Raw genomic sequence first — 21,375 nt, 5'->3', positions numbered from 1 at the left:
CACAACACACTGCCCCACCCACTTCCAAAATTATCTTTCTCGCCTGTCCCGCGCTCCCCGCTTGGCAGAGACGAAGCAAAACGAGACGTTTTAAAACGGAGAGGGCGAAACAAAACAAGCAGGAGACGCGGCTGCCCGGATCAGGAGACGGCAGCCCGCCCGCCGTGCAGGCGTCGTCCTCAGCACCATATTGACTCCTTCCTCTCTTTGCTTCCAAGCAAGCAAGGAAGCAAGCAAGCACCACACCCACACAGGCGCCCTCCTTTCTTCTCCTCCTCCTCCTCTCTTTCCACCCCGCTTTTCCCTATGGCTTCCCCGCCGCCTCCAGCAGCGAGGGCCTGCCCGACGGGCCTAGTGCTCGCCAACACAAAGGGAGGGCCGGAGAAAGAGGTTGGTGTGTGTGGGGGGGGGGGTGGAGACAGAGGGCACCGAAGACGTGCGCTCAGGCCCGGAGCAGCTGCAGCAGCGGCCTCTTCTCCTTGTCTGTCTGTGTTTCTCCCCCCCCCAAAAAAAAAATATACTCCAATCCCCGGGTCTGAAACAATAGGACGTGGGTGAGCGACCGTGCGACGGGCGAGGATAATAATGGACTCGCCCTCCTGCTCCTCCCTCAATCGCGCTCCCCCCTCCGCCGTTCCATGGGCCGTTCCATCCCCTCCCCCACCCACCTCATCCCATCGCCTCAGCAGCCGAATACTCACGGGCTAGTGTGCCTGTAACGGACACACGGGGGGGGGCGGGCTCCCTCCTCCTCCTCTTCTTCCTCCTTCCTCCGGGTACACCTTCACCTATAATTACCCAGCCACCCCGACGCCTTCCCGCCTCCCCCTCCTCCTCCTCCCCCCGCCGCCGCCGTCGTGGTCCCTCCCCCTCCTCCACCCTCGCCGCCGTGAGGGAGACTCACAACAACATGGCGAGCGACTGAGAGAAAGAGAGGGGACGGGCATACACAGCAGCAACGGCGGCGGCAACGGCAACGCGCTACGGCGCATGCGCGCCGCCGGCCCGTCCGTCCGTCCGTCGACGCCGGGAGGGAGGGAAGAGAGCGTATCGGGAGCCGCGTGCGTCGCCGCCCAACCTGCGCGGCGCGCGCTTTGCGCCTGCGCACAAGGTGCAAAAGGGGGAGGGGGAGGAGGAACGGCCTCCCAAGCACAAAGGCATTGTAAAACCAAAGAGGTGGTGAAAACGAGCCGGTGCTCGATACTTCCGGTTCTCTTTGGGCACGTCCAGTGGGCATTCTCGTCCGCGTTCCCAGGTCCCGTTGCAAATCCTAGTGTTAGGAGGAACTCCCCCTAGGGTCATCTAGTCCAGCCTCCTGAAATGCAGGAATCTCTGCTAAAGCATCCATGGCAGGCGGCCATCCACCCTCTGCTTAAAAGCCTCCGAGGAAGGAGAGTCCGCCACCTCGCAATGGCAACCGTTCAAATGCGTGGGAACGATTTGGGGGGCGGGGAGGCGGGGACTCCAGCAAATGCAATGCACCTTCTCAGTTGCGGTTCTTTGAAACCGCCATGCTCAAAACCAGCACCGAAACCGCTCATGGGGACTGGCCCATTCATCAGGCAAGGTGAGGCGACTGCCTCGGGCGGCAGCGTCCCTAGAGACAGCAGATCCAATGCTGCCTCTACAGCTGGCCTCATCCGTCCGTTGTTCCCATTGTGCAGCAAGCCCACAACTGGTGTTCAGAGATATGCTTCCTCTGAACATTTAACTCTCATGGCTCTTAGGAGAAGTTTCCATGGATGGAGCTAGTGTAGACAGAATGACTTTAGCAGGGCAGGGGTGTGTGGCCTGCAGTACACACACACTTTCCAGAGGCAACAGATGCCACTGTTTCCATATAGCTATGATATTTAGGTCACAGTCAAGGTCACAACCCACCTTTTGTTTCCTTGATGATGAGATCTGAAATATACTCAGAGTCGAGAGTGGATTTCATGCTCTTTATTTTCAACTCAGTACATAAGATCTGTACAGCCACTTCCGTTTCATTAACTAATGAAGTCAAGGTTTGTGGTTGGTGCAAATCGTAAACTGCTGACAATATATGAGTGTACTACAAACATCGTAGCAAATGGATTCTTTCTCATCTGGTTGTCTTCAGCAAGTGACAAAGTTTGTGATACAAATCATATTGGTCTGGCTGGCCTATCCTCTCTAGATTGAATGAGTCAACGCTGTTCCGATCCCATAAAAAAAATCATTGCATATTACAGCCAGCTCTTTATCAGATGGATAGCGCAACAGCTTCTGGGGTTTGTAATAAATTCTTAAAGAGAGCTCAGGTGCCTTTTCTATAGAAGCTCCTCAGTGCTGCTTCAAGCAAGCAAGAGGGATTGTTGGTAAGCTAGGCAAAAAATTGCTGCAATGGTTGCTGCAGCAACTCCACAGAGGTTTTCCTCTGAGGTGCGATCTCAGGCACAGGAACTACGTACCTTAATTCATAGTATCATACAGTTGGAAGGGACCCTGAGGATCATCTAGCCCAACCCCGCACAATATAGGAATATGCAGCTTTCCAATATGGGGATCAAACCTGCAACCTTGGCGTTATCAGCATGTAACCAGCTGAGCTTGCTTTTATTTTGTACATCACAGGGTGTAATCCATGTGCCTCTGCTATATATTCCCAGAATGTCATTTCTGGTAGGGAAAAAAGAGCACTTATTCAAGCCCTGGAATTGCCAGGTAGGGATGGCAAAAGATTCTATGTCTGAAACTCAAGAGAGCTGATACCAACGAATACTGAGCTAGACAAACTGTTCCTTGGTGTCCCTCCAGCATTGCTTTACTCCAGGGGTCAGCAACCTAAGGCCTATGGGCCAGAAGCAGCCCACGGAGGTTGTTTGACCGGCCCATGAGCCGCCCCCGAACCAAGCCGCCCACTTGCGCACTGCGCTAAACCAGAGCAGCATGGTGCAGGGACTCGTTTCCACAGTGCCGGAAATCATGTCTGCGCAGACGCCGGAAATCACGGGCAAGCAGGATCCAGCCACAAAGGGATCTCCACGGGACCAATGTGGCCCAGGCAAGATAAACCTTGCCGACCCTTGCATTACTCAAACATCTGATTTGTTTAAAGCAGACATTTCCCCCTCTTTCAGTGTCTTCTTTTCTTACTTTACTCAAAGTTCTCCATCTTCCATCTCTCAGCTGCATCATGTGAGAGAGATAAAGGATGCTGAGCACTCTTACATTCCATAGTGCTTTACTCAAACCTCTGCCATTGTTTAAATCTGTCATTTACCTCCCTCCCTGCAGATATTTTAAAACTTGTCTTTCCCCCTCTTAGTACCCCATCCTCCTCACTCTCAAGTCATTGTGCAGCCTGCCTTCTCTTTTCCTCCCCTCTCTCCAGCCCCGACTGGGGAGAGTTGTGATGCAGCGCTACAGAACTTCCAAGGGGAGCTGCGTGGTGACAGCCTTGCATTTTTATGCATGTAGGAAAATAAGTCTATGAAATAGTGAGTCAGCATTTGACAGAACAAATTGTCAGATGTGGTGGTGTTGTTGATTAAATGGTGGAAGAGTTCCTAACGTGGCTGCCGTTATCGCTAAGCAGCTGTCTTTATCTTGGTCACAGCGAGAACAAACGTGCATTCCTATCCCAGGACTCTACAGAAGAAACGCAAGAGGACAAAATTTAAAAATGTGAAACCAAACTTTATGTCATATGATGTTGTAAACAAAATCTGCCCTTCTTCCCTTATGGGGTATCCAAGAGCCCCTATAGAGTCCTTAAGTGGCTTCCCTATCAGTAGGAGAAAATAACAGAGGCCAACCAGAGAATATTGAGAAGCAAAGCAGCTAGCAAGCCTGATCTTTATTAAAGCTGTTGCAACAGGGTGTTCCCCTCACACGCAGGAGAAAGGAGGAGGACCCAGAACAAAGGTGTGCCTGATCTTATATAGACATTTTAAATTCCCTGCCCTGGAGCAAAAGACCACCCCTCCATATATCATACATACATCAGAGAAGGGGTGTAACCCAAGACCACCTCCCACAAACATCATACCTACCGTACTTCACAGAAAAGGTGATCTACAACAGAAATTTGAGTGTTGTTGTTTTTCTTGTCTGCCAGGTTATCTGATACAGTAATGCCTTATCTGATTGCCTTTCCTGGTAGTCTGCCCATTCCTTTGAGATGGTGATTACCCAATTCCTGAGACATGGGAAGGTTTACTCACCCCCTCCCTCCTTGCAGAGAAAACATTTGGTCAGTTGGGGAGTCAAAATGGTTTCAGGATGGTCTTCCTGTGCTGCTCCAGACATGTGGTCCACATATCTATGTACGCGCTTGGTTGGTACATTTATGAACATTTATTATATATATAAGACCTTAAATTTTTTTCTTACAATGAGAATAGAAGGAAAGTCATAGAGCTGCAGGAGCACAAGGTGGGTGACAGCAGATGAACTTGTGCACAATAGGCATGGTGGAATGAACAAGGAAAGTTAGAAAGCCTTACATGTAAGGGGAAAGCGTTGGAGCCAATACAGAAGCCAACATTGGGCCAGTAAAAAGTTATAAATAAAAGCAGACCTATATTCCCACTCAGGTATGAAACTTACTGGGTAAGTTTTTTTCAGCCTAACCTACCTCGCAGGCTGTTCCAAATATAAAAACCATGTATTATACACTATTTAGTATTACCTTTATATCCCACCTTACCTCCAAGGAGCGCAAAGAGGTGCACATGGTTCTCCACCAAATATATCCTTACAACAACCCTGTGAAAGACTGCAACTGGCCCAGTAAACTTCAGGGCTGACTGGTCTCCCAGGTCTTAATCCAGTGCTCTTACCACTACACCACAGTGGCTCTTTTGGAAAATATTTTTTGGTGAGAAAATACTGCTGAGCAACAGGCCAAACGGGCCCAGAAGAGGTTGTCTCCCTCTCATTGGAGTCTACGGCTGCTTGGGAGGAGTCCAGAAGGAGAGGGCTAGAGAGGGATGGAGGGCCCAGGGGCTACTCCCAGCAACATCTAGGGCAGATTAGCCTAGATGAACTTTGTTGTGTTTTGACTTTTGTGAGTAAAAGCTGATTGCACTTCACGCCTCAAGTCCGTTTCCTGACCTATGGATAAAACTGCATTCCTGACAGCCCCTTGACACTGATAGCGGAGATAGCACATAAGCAACACGGCTAAGAGTCATTGATAGCCTTATCCTCCAGGAATTTGTCTAACCCTCTTTGGACGCCTTCCAAGGTGGTGGCCATCATTACTTATTGTAGAAGCCATCCAAGGTGGTGACCATCATCCCTGACCTCTGGCTAGGGCTGATGGGCATTGGGAGTCCAGTAATGTCTGAAAGGCCATGAGTTCTGTTTTAACTAAATAGGCATGCCTGTGTGCCTTTAATTTGAAGCTATATGTGACACACACATAGTACAGCGGTACCTCGGGTTACATACGCTTCAGGTTACATACGCTTCAGGTTACAGACTCCGCTAACCCAGAAATAGTACCTCGGGCTAAGAACTTTGCTTCACGATGAGAACAGAAATCATGCTCCGGCGGCGTGGCGGCAGCAGGAGGCCCCATTAGCTAAAGTGGTGCTTCAGGTTAAGAACAGTTTCAGGTTAAGAACGGACCTCCGGAATGAATTAAGTACTTAACCCGAGGTACCACTGTATATGACACACACATAGTAGTCACGTTTTGTAAAATCTGGTTGCTTTACTGGTTAAAGACCAGTAGATGGCAACAGGTGGTTGGTACAAAGGGAGTTTAGCTGCAACCACAGAATCTCTATGGGATGTACTGATGCTTTTTTAAAAACTACAACAACAAAACCTGAGATAGCTGTTTTTAAAATGTGGGATGCCCATCCTTTTAGGTTTTGGCCATGCCCTCATTAAAAGGTGCAAAAGGTCATAAACAGATAAAGATCACATGCAAGTCACTGACTTCATTCAGAGCCATAATGATGTTCAAATAATCCCCATGCAAAATGATAAGCTCATATTCTTCCCATGGTACATCCACTCTCCAGAAACATGAAAATAGGATAGGTCAGAGATGTCCAAATGGTTGACCGCGATTGATAGATAGATCCCTGTTATGTACTGAGTTGAATAGGATCCAAACTGCAGCAGTCTGATTGGTCCTAGAACAATAGGATCCAAATTGCAGCAGTCTGATTGGTCCTAGAACAATAGGATTCAGAATGCAGCAGTCTGATTGGTCCAAGAACAATGCAGCAGTATGATTGGTTGGCAGGAACCACCCAATCATGCTCCAGATATAAGTGAATCCACAACCTGATTGGCTTACAGTAGAATTCCAGAATTAACCAATCATGTGCAGCCCATTGTGTAAATAATGTATATAAAGCAGATACTGTGAGGGGACATTCATTCATTCCTCCTCACCACTATGAGCTGAATAAAGAGCATGAAATCACTTTGCGACTCTGAGTATATTTCAATCCCCATGAGATCGTGGTGGATCGCGGTCAATCTTGGGATCGTTATCAATCGCTGGATAATAAAGCTGTGGAATAAAAGTCTCTGCCCCCCCCGTCCCTCCGTTGCGTGAAGTGGACGGTCATTTGCTGTCTGCTGCTAGCAGTTGGTGAGACGATAGTTTGCTTTAGCGCTGGATGCATTTTTTAGCGGCGGAGTTATAGGTTAGCGAATTATATCATTACCCCTAAGAAAAGCAGGGTAGTATCTGTTATGTACTGAAGTTCTCACCCTGGGCCAGCAGGGGGATACTGTAGATAGTTTTCACTCAGGTCCACATATGCAAATAAGGGATTGAAAGTGACGTTCAGTGATTGGATAGTTACAGAAAGTTGTTACAGTTGCGTTGTAGTGGAGCTCTATATAAGCAGGTTGGCTGAACCCTTCAGTTCAGTTCTGTTCTGGCCTGTGAATAAACAAGAGCTGTTTGAAGAATCGCTGTGTTGTCTGATATGTTCTGATATGATTACTTAATAGTAACAACAACAGCAACAACAGGGTATGAGGTTGTACAACTCTGTTCAACATAAATAAACAAACCTCTTGAATGTGTTGTGCTCGTTTTTTGGTTGCTTCTTATTTGTCCAGTTGATAAGCTTGTTTCATTCACATGATCAGACATAAAATGGTGTTTGAAAACATAGTCAAAAATGTTCTTTTATTTTAATGTTATTTATTTTATGAAGTATTTTAGATTTTTTAATGTATGCTTTTCTAACTGAAAGTTTCTTTGAGACATTTTTGTAGTAAGTGACAAATAAAGGCAATTAATACTAACAGAATAAGAATAATCTATATTGTTATTCTGTTAGTATCACATCCACGCAACACATTTAAAGCATTTTGAAAGCACAACATTTTCCCCCAAAGCAGGGGTAGCAACCTAAGGCCTGTGGGCTGCATCCAGCCCAATCGCCTTCTCAATCCGGCCGTGGACGGTCCGGGAATCAGCGTGTTTTTACGTGAGTAGAATGTGTCCTTTTATTTAAGCTGCATCTCTGGGTTATTTGTGGGGCATAGGAATTCATTCATTCCCCCCCCCCAAAAAAAAATAATTCAGCCCACCACATGGTCTGAGGGACAGTGGACCGGCCCACTGCTAAAAAGGTTGCTGCCCCCTGCCCCAAAGCAACCTAGGAACTGCCATTTGTTAAGGGTGCTGGGAACTCTAGCACAGCAAGGGATAAGCTCCCCTTCCCAGAATTCTTTGCAGGAAGCAATGTGCTTTGATGTATGGTGTGTGGGGAACACAACCAACGACAGAGCTGGCTGTGAACTATCCTCAAATGGCTTTTATTAATCAGTCACAAAGAATAAAGTACAGGGAAGGTGGCAGCTTATCTGTCGCCAATCTCACCAGAAGCAGGAAGCACAAAACTCACCAGCCTGTGAGACCCAAGAGAGAGAGAAAAAAATCCTCTTGCATTTATTTTTGCTTGCACGGAAGGTCTCAAGATGAAGACATCAGCAGGGCCTGCGTCAAAACGAAACAAACACTCTTGTCTCCTTGTAAGTCTCAGCAATTCTCAAAACAAGCCAATACGAGGAAATACTTCAAGGAACTCAATTGCCAGAGTCGCACATGGCAAGACACTCCCCCCCCCTTTTTTCTGGCTGCATATAATCATTAACTTAGAAGGGAAAGCTCTCTTTTTATTATTTCACGGCTGTCATGTGCTGATTTCTCAAGAAGCAAGTTCTACTAGTTCCATCATGGGAAAGGGAAGACCAAGCCGACCAGACTCAGCCAACCCTCAGCCGAGCACAGCAACGGAGATGTTGAAATTGAAGCGAGAGATTGGGCTGGCCAGCGCAGTGTCATTAATTGCTGGCACTATGATCGGTTCAGGGATTTTCATGTCCCCAGAGTGGGTGCTGCGTAACATAGGCAGCCTGGCTGGCAGCCTCATCATTTGGGCATCCTGTGGCATATTGTCCACCTTTGGGGCCCTGTCCTATGCTGAACTGGGAACTTTAATTAAAGAGTCGGGAGGCGAATATATCTACATCCTGCGGACCTTTGGCTCCCTCCCCGCTTTCCTCTTTGCCTTTACCTCTGTCATTGTCGTGAGACCCGCCGGCGTGGCGGCCATCTCCCTGAGCTTTGCTGAATACACTGTGGCCGCCTTTCATCCTGGGTGCCCTTCGCCCCAGGGAGCGGTCAAGTGCGCAGCTGTGGCCTGCATCCTGCTTTTAACTCTCATCAACTGCTTCAGCGTCAGGCTGTCCACCTCTGTCATGAACGTCTTCACGGTGGCCAAGCTGTTGGCGTTGCTGGTCATCGTGGTGGGAGGCGTGGTGCTGCTCGTTCAGGGAGAAACACACCGTTTCCAGAATGGCTTTCAAAACACAAGGTTGGAAGCCGGGGTTATCGGGATTGCGTTCTATCAAGGGCTTTGGTCTTTCGATGGATGGAACAACCTGAATTATGTGACAGAGGAGATTAAGAAGCCGGAGGTGAGTGGAGAATAGATAATTGATGATAGATAGATGATAGATAGATAGATAGATAGATAGATAGATAGATAGATAGATAGATGATAGATAGATAGATGATAGATAATGATAGATGATAGATGATAGATGATAGATAATGATAGATGATAGATAATGATGATAGATGATAGATAGATGATAGATAGATAGATAGATAGATAGATAGATAGATAGACAGACAGACATAGAATACTGAATTGTTTATATTTTATATTGTGTGTATGTGTGTATTTGTACAGTGGACACTCGGGTTGCGAACGTGATCTGTGTGGGAGGCACGTTTGCACCCTGCAGCATTTGCAACCCACAGCATGCATCTGCACATGCATGGGTTGCATGCGCAAAGCGCGATTTAGCACTTCTGCACATCCATGACCACTGAAACCCAGAAGTAACCCGTTCCAGTACTTCCAGGTTTTGGTGGGTCCATAACCCCCAAAAAAGCAACCTGAAGTGTCTGTAACCCGAGGTATGACTGTACTTAGATTGGCAGATTTCACACCTAGAGATGCCATATAGCCCATGTGTCTGAGTTTTGCTTGCATTCTGGACATGCCAGTCGATAGCTGGCTGGCCTATTTGTGGGCCTGGCTTCATTTTTAAAACAAAACAAAACAGCAAGTAACTAGCCCTTATGAAGCCAGAGCAGGGAGCAGGCATGTCCCTTTGCATCTCCAACTTAACTAGAACTAGAAACCCTTTACTATCTAAGCACGTATTTCCTATAATAAACTTAGCCTTCTTATTTTTTATATCAAGCGATTTGGTGTGATTGCTTTAGAGTTGATGAGGGTCAGCAGAGACAAAGGACTGAGACACTTTCGGAAGTTTGGAGGTTCCTCTCTCGGTCTCCTCTCTCCCCATGCAAACCAGTACAATCTGAGCTGCATCCCAACACTTCCAGCAAGGAGAGAAAGAGAGCCATTAAAAAAAATAAATCTCTATAATCTTGAAGATAAGGGGGAGGAAGGATGCTTCATTTTTCCAAATCTGGATTCAGACACAGACCAGACGCAAAATGAACAACCTTCTGACTGAATCAGGCTGCTTCCAGAGTGCCAAATTGGGATCTGGACCATGGAAGGTGCACAGTTCTAGTATATACACCAATTGTTGTGAAATTATGAATATGTAAGAGCCATGCATGCCTAAGCTAGAAAAGCATCTTTGGCAGTGGGTTTCTACACATACACATGGCAAAATGTTCACCAGTAATCCTGCATAATTTACTCTGGCATCCTGTCTTTGAAATTTCACTGACACCCAACTTGCCTGTAGAAATAAAGTGTGAAGTTACTCTAGCTACAACTCTTTTATCCATTCAATTCAGTCGGAATTCACACTTACCTGGGTGGATTCTCTGAGTTATAGATTACTGTACTTGTTTTCAGACAAGTGTGGTAGCATTCGATTCAATTATGTTACCTAGATGGCTTTAATTTGTAGTGAATCGCTTGCACATCTCTGTGCTGGGCACATTCTCATGAGTGGTTATTTTGGGGTTGTATTATTTGACTTGCGCAGCAGGCTTCCACTTTTGCCAGGCAACTTTCCACTCCCCCCTTTTTCCTTACAGCTCCATGTACCCACAAAAATCAGTTCCAGAGGGTTGGGGGAGATGAGCAAATATTGGAGTCAAGTAGGGAGAAGACAGTGAATCTGCAGGAGTGGAACTCTGTTCACACAGAGCTGACTACAGCTCTTAATTTTTTTACATGCCATCATTTTCAAACACTGCGAATTGTTTACTTTTAGCCCTGGGCTGACAACTTTGCTCCCTTGTTATCTTGTTTTTGCTGTTTAGAGAGATGTGATGGGAGCCTCCTTAAATGAGAAAAATGGTTGGCAAACTATGGGATTCCTGAAATTTTGCATTTATGACATGAGATGGCAGCACTCAGTCGCAAGGCATACAAATATCGTAACAAAAATTCTGAGTTCAGAAATCGTGAATCTATGAATTGCGGCTTTCCAAATGGTGTACAATAGCAGGGGTCAACAATCCAAGGTCTCAGCTGAGATTTGAAGTTCAAACTTGTAAAGTGCACCTTACAGCTCTGATACGTGTGCAAACTGAACATTGATACTTTTTACCACTTATAGCTTAAATAGCAAGCAAAGTCTAAGGTTATAGAATGCCTAGTTTTTAGTCAATCAGTGTCAGCTTTCACTATTTATTTCCTAAAGATGTGCAGATTATACCATCACCTAAGTAAGTGACGATGAAGATGCAGTTGCGCTAAAGGAGAGAGTGGAGAAGTGAAGCAATAACTATGATCCGTTCAGGAAAACAGATACTAGTCCTACAAATCCAAAACTGGACAATACAATAAAAATGTCCCAAAATAGTGAGCGAGCTTTTTAATTATAGTGAGTTCTTAACTGGGTTAGATTTTAAGCCAATTAGGTGCATCTGCACTGTACCTTTAAACCAGTATGATACTACTTTAAACAGTTGTGCTTTCCCCAGATAATCATGGGAACTGTGGCTTGATAAGGGTGCTGAGAGATGCTGGGAGATCCCTATTCCCTTCACAGACCTACAGTTCCCAGAACTGACTGCTAGAAGTAAGTCCTCCTGTCGTCAATGAGATTTACATTAATCTAAGTGTGCCTAGGCATGTCTGCTCAAAAGTAAATCCAACTGAATGCATTAAGACTTACTCCCAGGTAAGTGTACATGGGACTGCAGTCTTAATTATGCAGTCTACCTAATCTCTCTATAACATTATAAAAGTATGATCTCCAACTAGGTAAAATGAGCAGTGTAGAAAGGATTGAACTGTTGGAAGCTTTCTAGTATCATCACTAGTTTGTATATGTGTCTTAGTTCCCTGGATCCCGCAATCTCCTGGCTTGTATCAAATGCCTACCATGCTCAGAGTGGGCCCATTTAAATTAATGAACACAACTTACTGATGCTCACTAATTTCAATGGGTTTACTCTGAGTTTAAAACTTGTTGGATACATCTCTTTGTTTGGGGGCCTTTGGGGAAAACAACTCGTGTGTGTGTGTGTGTGTGTGTGTGTGTGTGTGTGTGTGTTCAGTAAAAAAGATCAAATATAGAGGTGCATATCAGGCCTTGTTTGCTTTTCTTTTCTCTTTCTCCAGGTGAACCTTCCAAGGGCCATGATGATTGCTATCCCTCTAGTTACCTGCTTCTATTTGCTGGTAAATGTGAGCTATTTTGCAGCCATGACTCCTGCCGAACTTCTGTCTTCAGGTGCTGTGGCCATTACGTGGGGGTGAGTGGCACTCCAGAGCTCTGAAGACTTACCTACATGTTCACCCAAAGCAACCCAATGTTATTCATTCTGTGGTTCCTGCAAATCTACGTCCAGCTGCAGGCTGGATGAAAGTGGCTTTTCTGTTACCACTGCACATCACCTCACATTGTTGCAACTGATCAGGAAATAGTATTTTCCCCGAATGTGTCAAGTACCTACTCTCTAGTATAGAATCCTGGAAGAAATGCAGAAATGGGTGCAGAACTACTACACTAGCTTCCCAGAAGATGAGATGCTGTTGCTTGCCAAGGTGGTGGGGATGTTGGCATGGTGCGAACACGCCAGCAGGAGCCCCCGATTCTCTCTGCCATTGTGCTTGCAATGCATCAACCTCTCCTCCACTTTATGCTTCTCCCTCAGGATTAGTGACCCACTTGCTAGGAACCTAGCCTAAGGCTCTGTCCCACCAGGCAAGCTGCAGTGGATGGCTGCGGTTTGGAGAAAAGGAGGAAGGGAAAGCCAAAACCACACTGCCTATGGGGATCTTGTCATTGGAATACAGTGGTGCCTCACAAGATGAAAATAATCCGTTTCGCGAGTCTCTTCGTCTAGCGGTTTTTTCGTCTTGCAAAGCAACCCTATTAGCGGCTTAGCGGATTAGCGCTATTAGCGGTTTAGCGGTTTAGCGGCTATTAAAGGCTTAGTGGCTTAGTGGCTAAAAGGCTTTTAGCGGCTTAGCGGCTTAGAAAAAGGGGGGGGGTGAAAAAAAATCGCAAGACTCGCAAGATGTTTTCATCTTGCGAAGCAAGCCCATAGGGAAATTCATCTTGCGAAGCGCATCAAAAAACAGAAAACCCTTTCGTCTAGCGGGTTTTTCGTCTTGCGAGGCATTCGTCTTGCGGGGCACCACTGTACTATAATCCACTTGTCACGGGAATACCATAATCCACCGTGTCAGCCCTCCAGGCTTAGAAAAACTGGGATGTGGAACTGAGGAAAGTAGAATGGTGAGAACAGATTGTGAAAGCCAAACTGAAAAAAGACACAGCGATGTCTGTCTTGGTTATGGGTTGTATCCAATCAAGTCTTCTCTTTACTGCAAGGAATTCCGCCTGTGAAATAGTATTCCTCTCCTTGTTCTCCCCCATCTCTCTCTGTTTCCCCTAAAGCTTCTCCAGAGGATTGGGGGGGGGAGACAGAACAGATTTTTTTTGGGGGGGTGTCACAATACTTAGGGGTGAGAGGGAGACGAAGTCCTGTTCCACAGGCAGAAGTCCTTGTGCTAACAGGATGACTTGGTTGGATACAACCAATAGTTAAGGCTATTTCAGGCTTTCAAGTTTCCCTGAACTCTCAGTCAGTCGAAACAAAATAAGTTTGCACAACCAAGTTGCATCAGTTATTACATGCCTGTGCTTGTATGCATGTGTATACACACACACACACACACCTTTAGATGCTGCTATCTGGAAAAAAGCAGCAAAGCATCCTGTGTCACCCTGAAGATGATCTTTTGTGTGTGTGTTATGAGTTTTCCTGGGGATGATCCCTGCTACGCAAAGTGGGCAGTGAAGGTGTTGGGTTTTTACACAAGCCGGGGGTCTGAGTGTGCACGAGACGCTATTGTTCTGCAAAGACAAAAGAAGTGAAATAGTCAATTGCAAAGCATCAACCTGCCTATATGTAGGGATCATCTCAGAAACATTCAAGCCTTTACCAGCTGGTATTGTCTGCGCATTATCAAACATGCCCCACATAATGCTTATGATGCATCTTTTTATAGAGTTTATGTTAATACCCATTCACATGATGAATATATGCTGAGACAAGTGACAAAGCTCATTTCACTGTGTCAAGACAACTTTTCCATGCACCGCCTTCCCTATTACTCCAGATTAACAAGTTATTTGTTGCCGTTCTTCTCTGTTACGGTTCTCTGCCCCACCCCTTTAAAGTCCTACACCCTCTTCTGCCTGATTAACCTTGTCATTCCAGGGAGAAGGCAACAAGAGGGTAGAACAATTAAATGGTGCACTCAACAGAACTGTGTATCTCCTAGAGCAGGTTAGGGTGACCATTTACACATTATCAAAAAGAGAGGAAACTCATCACCCAAAGAGAAAACAAAAGAGGATACAAGATTTGCACATCATTTGTCTATGCTAATTTATAAGCATAGATGAAAAATCCTAACCATAATTTCAGCACAATAAAATGCATCTAACTTCATCAAGGGAGACAGATCAGGTGAGCTATGTGCCTGTGTTAGTTTTATGTTAGCCACCCTGAGCTCAGCTTCGGCTGGGGAGGGCAGGATACAAATAAAAAATTATTATTATTATTTGAAGGCTGCCGTCTTGGTGCTGCTAATGACAGACAACCTCCAAGGCCTCCGTCTTCCTCCTTAAGGTTATTAATTGGAGCTGGACCAGACAGCTCTCCAAACAGGAGACTCATTATTTATGAATTTTGCACTAACACGTGCATTTTCATTCTCATCTTACCCTAATATATGCATTTTGTACGCATTATTTGTTTGCAAAATTGCGTTGTGAAATGCAGGGGTGTGCAGATCTTGAAGGCTATCTGGGGAGCTTCACATTAAAATTGCCTCCACTCCTACTGGCTTGCCTTTCCAGTAATACCTACTGATGCATTAGTTGAGCGTGTGATTTAACAAAACAAGGCTGCTGCTTTCCCTTCTTAGTCATACTGTCATAATCCCTTCTCCATCCCCCTCTTTAGGAACAAGGTCCTTGTTAGCTGGGTCTGGCTGATGTCGTTGTCCGTTGCAATGTCTTCGTTTGGATCAGCGAACGGAACATTCTTCAGCGGAGGCCGCATGTGTTATATTGCGGCAAGAGAAGGCCACATGGTAAGAGCTGTGAACCCACTGATATTCCTCGTGTGTGTGTGTGTGTGTGTGTGTGTGTGTGTGTGAAACAATGGTTTAGTCTCTTACATCCATTGCAATGCAAGCCAAGCGAAACCCATCTCTTACTGTTACATGTATGTTTGACTCTTCTGTGTAATGTTCTGGTCTGATACCAGACCCTACAGAGAAGGCAGGTCAGGAGTAGCAGCACCATGGAGAGCTCAGAGTGAACAGACGTGAGCCCTTTTAAACTTCTGCCTCCAGGCTTTGCCCTCTTGTGACTAACTTTATATTCTTAAAGGAGCAACCATCTGGCCTAAAGATGGGCACTCCTCCTCTATTCTCTAGCCTTCTGTGTGGTGTACTTTCTGTTTCGCTGGACTGGTGAGATTCTGTGGGGAGGCATTATGGTCCATAGGCTCAGGCAAAGGAGCCTGTAAGGGTCCAGGCTCTGCCCTGCAAAAATAGGAGGTTCTTCTGATGGCTCATGTTTGTCAGCCTCAGGCTCAGGCAGGCTCAAAGCCCTGCACCTGGTCTTACTATTTAGCTGGAGCCTCTGCAGCCTCCGACTCCTAGTCTTGATAGTCGCTGGACTCCTGGGTCATGACAATACTCTGTGGACTAATGTGGCTGCCTATCAGCCAGCTACGGCAGCAGTTGCAATTCTTTTTTGCGGGGAAGGGACCTATTTAAAAGGCTAAAAATACGAGACATTTATGAGGTGAGGAATTCTACACTCTGATTTTCCTTCCCTTTTTATGTGATTGCTCACATCTTTTCTCTTTTGTAAAAGAATTATCACTGTGGTAGATAACCTGTGCCAATAGTCAGGTATAGTAGTAGTAGTAGTAATAACCAGTCAGTAATAATCTGATTGACTGCACCAGCCACTCTAGGCGATTTCCAACAAATATAAAAGCAAAATAAAATACAGTATAACATTGTGGTTCTCTTGTGCACACATATGACATCCCTGGTGCCTAGATGTGCTTTCTCTTCTGATCTGACTAGATGGCCTTCAGGATCTCTTCCACCTCTATGATTCTATGATTCAATGAGCTCCCATTCAAGTTAAGTTTCCAGAGAACCAGGATTTTTTATATTAGGCCTGACTTCAAGTTTACAGGCTGTTGGGTAAAACAGTGACAATCAAAATGAAACAAATGTATAGCAACAGAAATCATCTGGTAGCGATCTCTGTTTATTTATTAAAGTTTAACAGCCGTGTTTACTGCTCTCTTCCTAATCAGAGTTTTGTGTTTGATCTTTGGAGAAAGCTCCGCTGAAGTGAAGGAGGGGGAAAAAATGACGTTTCCAACGTGTTGATGATTTTCTTGTACTTTGTCTCTTCATTTTCAGCCAGACATTCTATCTATGGCTCACGTAAGATACCTTACACCTTCTCCTGCTCTCATATTCACTTCTGCTGTGTCAATAATTATGGTTATAGCCGGAAGCTTCAGTCAGATTGTGAACCTTTTCAGGTATGTATGTTTAGTATTCTCACCACTCCATGGGTTTCTCAGTATCACATTAATTCTATTTTTGCTTCCACAGTCTTCCCTCTCCCCCCCTTGATTTAAAAGTGATGAAAGAATGGATAGCAACTTTTTAGTCTTTCATTAATTTCATTAAGCATGCCAATGCAATACAACCATAAAAGCAACAGCAGTAAAAAGAAGAAAAGTGAAAGTGAAAACAATTTCAAAAAATCTCCTCTGAAAAGCCTTGTCGGAAAAGGGCGGTCTTCAAAGGGTAGCAAAAAAGATAACAGAGGCAGGGCATGTCAGAGATATAATGTGAGCATGTTCTAAAGCAGTGTTTCCCAACCGGTGTTCCGCGGCACACTAGTGTGCCGTGAGACGTTGCCTGGTGTGCCGTGGGAGGGAGGCGGGCGAGTCGGGCGGCGAGAGGCGGGGCGGCGGCAGCGAGGAGAGGCCGCCCAGCGCGGGGCTCTTGCCGGCTGCCTGCCTGGCTGCCTGCGTGGCGCTGACGTCACGGGGCTGTAACGGGCGAGCGAGCGAGCTCCCACATCCCATTGCTGGCTCTGCACCAGGCGGTAGAGCTCGGCGAAGTCGCCGCGCTGGAAGGCCAGCAGCGCGCGCGCCTTGGCCAGGCTCTCGCCCGCCTGCGCCTCCAGGCACGGCGCCTCGGCGTCGGGCGGCAGCGAGCCCAGGAAGCGGCCTAGCCGGCCGGGGTTGCCCACCTGCAGCAGCGCCTCGCACACGCACGAGACCTGCTCCGCCGAGAAGCGCGGCGAGCGCGGAGGATCGGGCGCGGCGGAGGCCAGCCCCGCGCTTGGAGAGGACGCAGCAGCCGTCGCCAAACCCGATCCTCCTCCTCCTGCTCCTCCGCCGTCCTCTGGCTCTCGGCCGGGAGGAGCCTGTGGCGACGGGGCGGGCGCCAAAGTTGGCAGAAGTTGGCGCGCCTCCTCGGCAGCGCCTTTGTCCTCCTCCTCCTGCCTCTGCTCTCCTCCGGCGGCGGGGGTGCGCCGCCCTCCCCGGCCGGGGGGCTCGGCGGGGCCCGCGAGGAAGGAGGCCATGTTCGCGGCGCGCGGGATCGCGGCCCCCCTCGCCCGCCTCCGGCCCGCTCCCCTCCCCCTGCGCGCTGCTCTAGCGGGTCTCCTCCCCCTGCGCCGCCGTCCCCTTTCCACATCCTAGGAACCGCGGTCCGCCTTCCGCCCCCGGGCCGCGGCGCGGCTCCCAGCCCGGGCTGGCCTCCACCTCCTGGGACGCGCGCCCACCCCCGCGGCCCCCCAAACTTCGGAGCAACTCTCCAGACGCTTCTCCCCCGCCTCGGTCTCCCTCCTTTCCACTTCTCTTCCCCCCTTCCTTCCCTCTTTCTTTCTCTTTCTCTCCCACCCGCCTTTCCTTCTATTAACTTTCCTTTCCCTTTCCCATGTAGAACAGTCCCTGCAAATAAAAACCTAGTATATTTGGAAGAGGGATGCTAGCCTAACCATTACCTTCTATGCTGTTACTATTTTTTTTTTATTTTTTTTACATAAGTAAAAAGTGACCTTTCACTATCTGGCATGGTGGTGTGCCTTTGCCCAAAAAAGGTTGGGAAACACTGTTCTAAAGACCCAATTCCTACATTACATGGAACAGACTGCCTGATGAGATAATCTTTGCAAGATGCAGAGAGCAGTGATTGACTGGGTAGATCACTCTCACCCATTCAAGCTGTGTGCATGAGAGAAGGAAATAAAAGTGTAATTGTGGTGTGTGTGTGTGTGTGTGTGTGTGTGTGTGTGTGTTACTGGACTATAGCCCCACTTGACTCTGACTGTTGGCCATACTGGCTAGGGCTGAACTGCATTGGAGCCCTACAATGTCAGAAAGGCTCACGTCTAGAGTAAATGCTACTAACATTATTTCTGCACAGTTTTACAGCTTGGCTTTTTTACGGGACAACTGTCGCTGGTCTCCTGTACTTAAAGATTAAGAAACCAGAATTGCCAAGATCTTACAAGGTGAGACTTTAAAAAGAAGACAGCTTAAACACACTACGTTCTTGATTAAAGAGAAAAATGGCCCTCCAGATTTTGTTGGACTACAACCTGTGATTGTAAAAAAAAATTGTTACCTGGGGGGGAATCCTTCTAAAATATATGACTATATTTTTTTTTTACAAAACATTTTTTTTACACAGGTACCAATCATCATACCAGTAGTTTTCCTGATGGCGTCTATATACCTTGTGCTGGCACCCATCATTGACCAGCCCCAAATGGAGTTCCTTTACGTCATCCTATTCATTTTCAGTGGGGTCATCTTTTATTTTCCCCTGATTCACTACAAGTACCACCCCACCTTCTTAAGAAAATTTACTATGCATTTTCAGCTGTTTCTGGAGGTTGCCCCAACTGAAAAGAATGCGGACTGATTCAATAGTCACATGCCTGCTTTGAGAGACTCATGGCAAAGTCTGTATATCTGGTCTGAACTTTCGGTCTGAACATTTGGGATCAAACCACCACAAGCTACTACTGTCTCCAAAACTGGAGAGCAATTAATTAAGTGACCTGGATGTTTCTGAAACAAGCTTTGTAAATTGTGGTGTGTATGTGTGTTTTTTTGGGTGTGCGTATGCATACACGCATACACACACACACACTTCCCCCCCATCCACTATAGTCACTGATATTTAATACAGTGGTTAGGGACGCGGGTGGCGCTGTGGGTTAAACCACAGAGCCTAGGACTTGCCGATCAGAAGGTCAGCGGTTTGAATCCCCGCGACGGGGTGAACTCCCGTTGCTCGGTCCCTGCTCCTGCCAAACTAGCAGTTTGAAAGCACGTCAAAGTGCAAGTAGATAACTAGGTACCGCTCCGGCGGGAAGGTAAACGGCGTTTCCGTGTGCTGCTCTGGTTCACCAGAAGCGGTTTTATCATGCTGGCCACATGACCCGGAAGCTGTACGCCGGCTCCCTCGGCCAATAAAGTGAGATGAGCGCCGCAACCCCAGAGTCGGTCACGACTGGACCTAATGGTCAGGGGTCCCTTTACCTTTACCTCAGGTTAAGAACTTAATTCGTTCTGGAGGTCTGTTCTTAACCTGAAACTGTTCTTAACCTGAGGTACCACTTTCGCTAATGGGGCCTGCTGCTGCTGTCGCGCCGCCACCACGCAATTTCTGTTCTCATCCTGAAGCAAAGTTCTTAACCCGAGGTACTATTTCTGAGTTAGCGGAGTCTGTAACCTGAAATGTCTGTAACCTGAAGCGTCTGTAACCCGAGGTACCACTGTACAGAAATCAAGGGGAAGTTTTGTATTTAATGGATTGATAGTTTTCTGCTGGGGAAGATGCAGATCTTACCATAGAAACGTACCATTTGTAAATAATAGGAAAAAAACCTTTCTAAGCATATGCCGACTGTTCTTGAATCTGTGAACGGGAATTGATGAGGTTGACCTCCATAGAGGGTGTTTGTAACAGCTCCCATTTCACACTTTTGTACACATTTTGGCCTAACTCCTGCCACTACCTACACACATGCATCTGTCACTCTGAAAAGCTTCTTCGTTTGAGTCTTCTTCTGCAAACTGGCATGACACGAGTGCTTGTGGGTAGCTTAGGCTTATGCCAAGGCATTTCTGCTCTTTGCTAAACATATGGTCCCAGGAGAACAGCCGGGAGGCGCATTAGCTACCGCAGAGAAGGTAGGCAGATGTGTAGGAGGGTGAAGTTGCAGAGTGTTGGGAAATGTCCTGGGAACTTCAAAACATCAGAAATGAAATCAGCAAATGAGGGCTGAGGAGCAAGCCAAGGAGATGTAAGCTGGTGGCGGAGAAGAACAAAGGCATAAGATTAATTGTGTAGCCGTGTTTGGGATTTTGCAAAGGCATGGAGGAGCACATTGGGACAAAGAGGATTAAAATGGTACCTCAGGTTACATACACATCAGGTTACATACGCTTCAGGTTACAGACTCCACTAACCCAGAAATAGTGCTTCAGGTTAAGAACTTTGCTTCAGGATGAGAACAGAAATCGTGCTCTGGAGGCGCGGCGACAGCGGGAGGCCCCATTAGCTAAAGTGGTGCTTCAGGTTAAGAACAGTTTCAGGTTAAGAGCGGACCTCTGGAAACGAATTAAGTACTTAACCTGAGGTACCACTGTAGAGATGCCAAGATGGTTACAGTCAAATAAAAACAACAAAATGAATTTGGGAAGGCAACTAATGTAACTGAATCCCCTGTGAGGAGACCGTAGCATGATTTGAAGTCACTGATATTTTCCTTTCAGCCACCTGAATTAATGAAGAAGCTCTAGTGGTTCTTTAACTGAGTCATTATACTCTCTGGGTAGAATACAACTCAAGAATCTTGGCTCCCTTTATGGGGGCAAAAGAGGCTGGTTGCATATATTCTCTGCTGTGAAAGTGTTATAACCCTTTGGCTGATATATTAAAACACACTGCTGGGAAGCATTTTGACCAGACCTACTAATCCTTGTCTCTGAAGTCAGAAGTCATGTGCTGAAGGGACTGCTGGAACAGTGAAAAGTACAGAACAAAACTGAATTGATGAAAGCATTGTTTCTGCATGACAGTGCTCAGTTGCCTGGAGGAATATTATATATTTTCCTATTATACCTAGAGTGTTTTTTTTAATAAATAAATAAAACTTTTAAAAAAACAACCCTAGTATTTTCCTAGTTTAGGCCATGAATTTAGCATTACATTGTGTAAATTAAATATTGATTCGCCTAGCTTAATAAATGGGAACAGACTCAAATCTTTTTGCTATGCTGGTAAATAGGAGTTGATCTACACATTAACCAGAAAGGGGTAGATA

At 46.5% G+C, this 21,375-nt stretch overlaps 2 protein-coding genes and 2 long non-coding RNA genes across 7 annotated transcripts in view; 2 read left to right on the top strand and 2 right to left on the bottom strand.

Annotated features, from left to right (window-relative positions):
- PUM2 (pumilio RNA binding family member 2) overlaps positions 1-923 on the bottom strand; it is a 60,035-nt gene extending 59,112 nt beyond the window's left edge. The window contains exon 1 of one of the 3 annotated variants that reach the window (XM_082215438.1): positions 905-923. The gene's annotated coding sequence lies outside the window, so the exon portion shown is untranslated. Of the gene's footprint in view, positions 1-701; positions 831-904 lie in introns of those variants that run through there. The other 2 variants (XM_082215437.1, XM_082215442.1) reach the window with 2 other exon arrangements.
- Positions 924-3,778: 2,855 nt separating this feature from the next.
- LOC309528373 lies at positions 3,779-6,909 on the top strand. The gene is made up of 2 exons (XR_014217720.1): positions 3,779-6,072; positions 6,448-6,909. It is a non-coding gene; the product is annotated as an uncharacterized lncRNA (long non-coding RNA).
- Positions 6,803-8,644, bottom strand: LOC309528353. 2 transcript variants are annotated; one of them, XR_014217699.1, is made up of 3 exons: positions 8,529-8,644; positions 7,857-7,948; positions 6,803-6,880 (listed from the first exon to the last, which is right to left on the bottom strand). It is a non-coding gene; the product is annotated as an uncharacterized lncRNA (long non-coding RNA). The 2 variants fall into 2 exon arrangements; XR_014217700.1 differs by lacking the exon at positions 6,803-6,880 and having other exon boundaries at positions 7,741-7,948.
- LOC309528209 (b(0,+)-type amino acid transporter 1-like) lies at positions 7,930-19,787 on the top strand (the record flags this gene model as incomplete). The annotated part of the gene is given in 8 exon segments (XM_082215558.1): positions 7,930-7,975; positions 7,978-8,069; positions 8,071-8,931; positions 12,084-12,217; positions 14,945-15,074; positions 16,434-16,558; positions 18,462-18,549; positions 18,729-19,787. Coding segments are annotated over 8 exon segments (1,710 nt in total). The 3' UTR covers positions 18,963-19,787.
- Between the last annotated feature and the right edge of the window lie 1,588 nt (positions 19,788-21,375).

Source organism: Podarcis vaucheri, assembly GCF_965113315.1.
Source record: "Podarcis vaucheri genome assembly, chromosome: 3".
Classification (NCBI taxonomy): Eukaryota; Metazoa; Chordata; class Lepidosauria; order Squamata; family Lacertidae; genus Podarcis; species Podarcis vaucheri.
The sequence above is the reverse complement of the archived record's forward strand: the minus strand, read 5'-3'. Positions and strand labels throughout refer to the sequence as shown.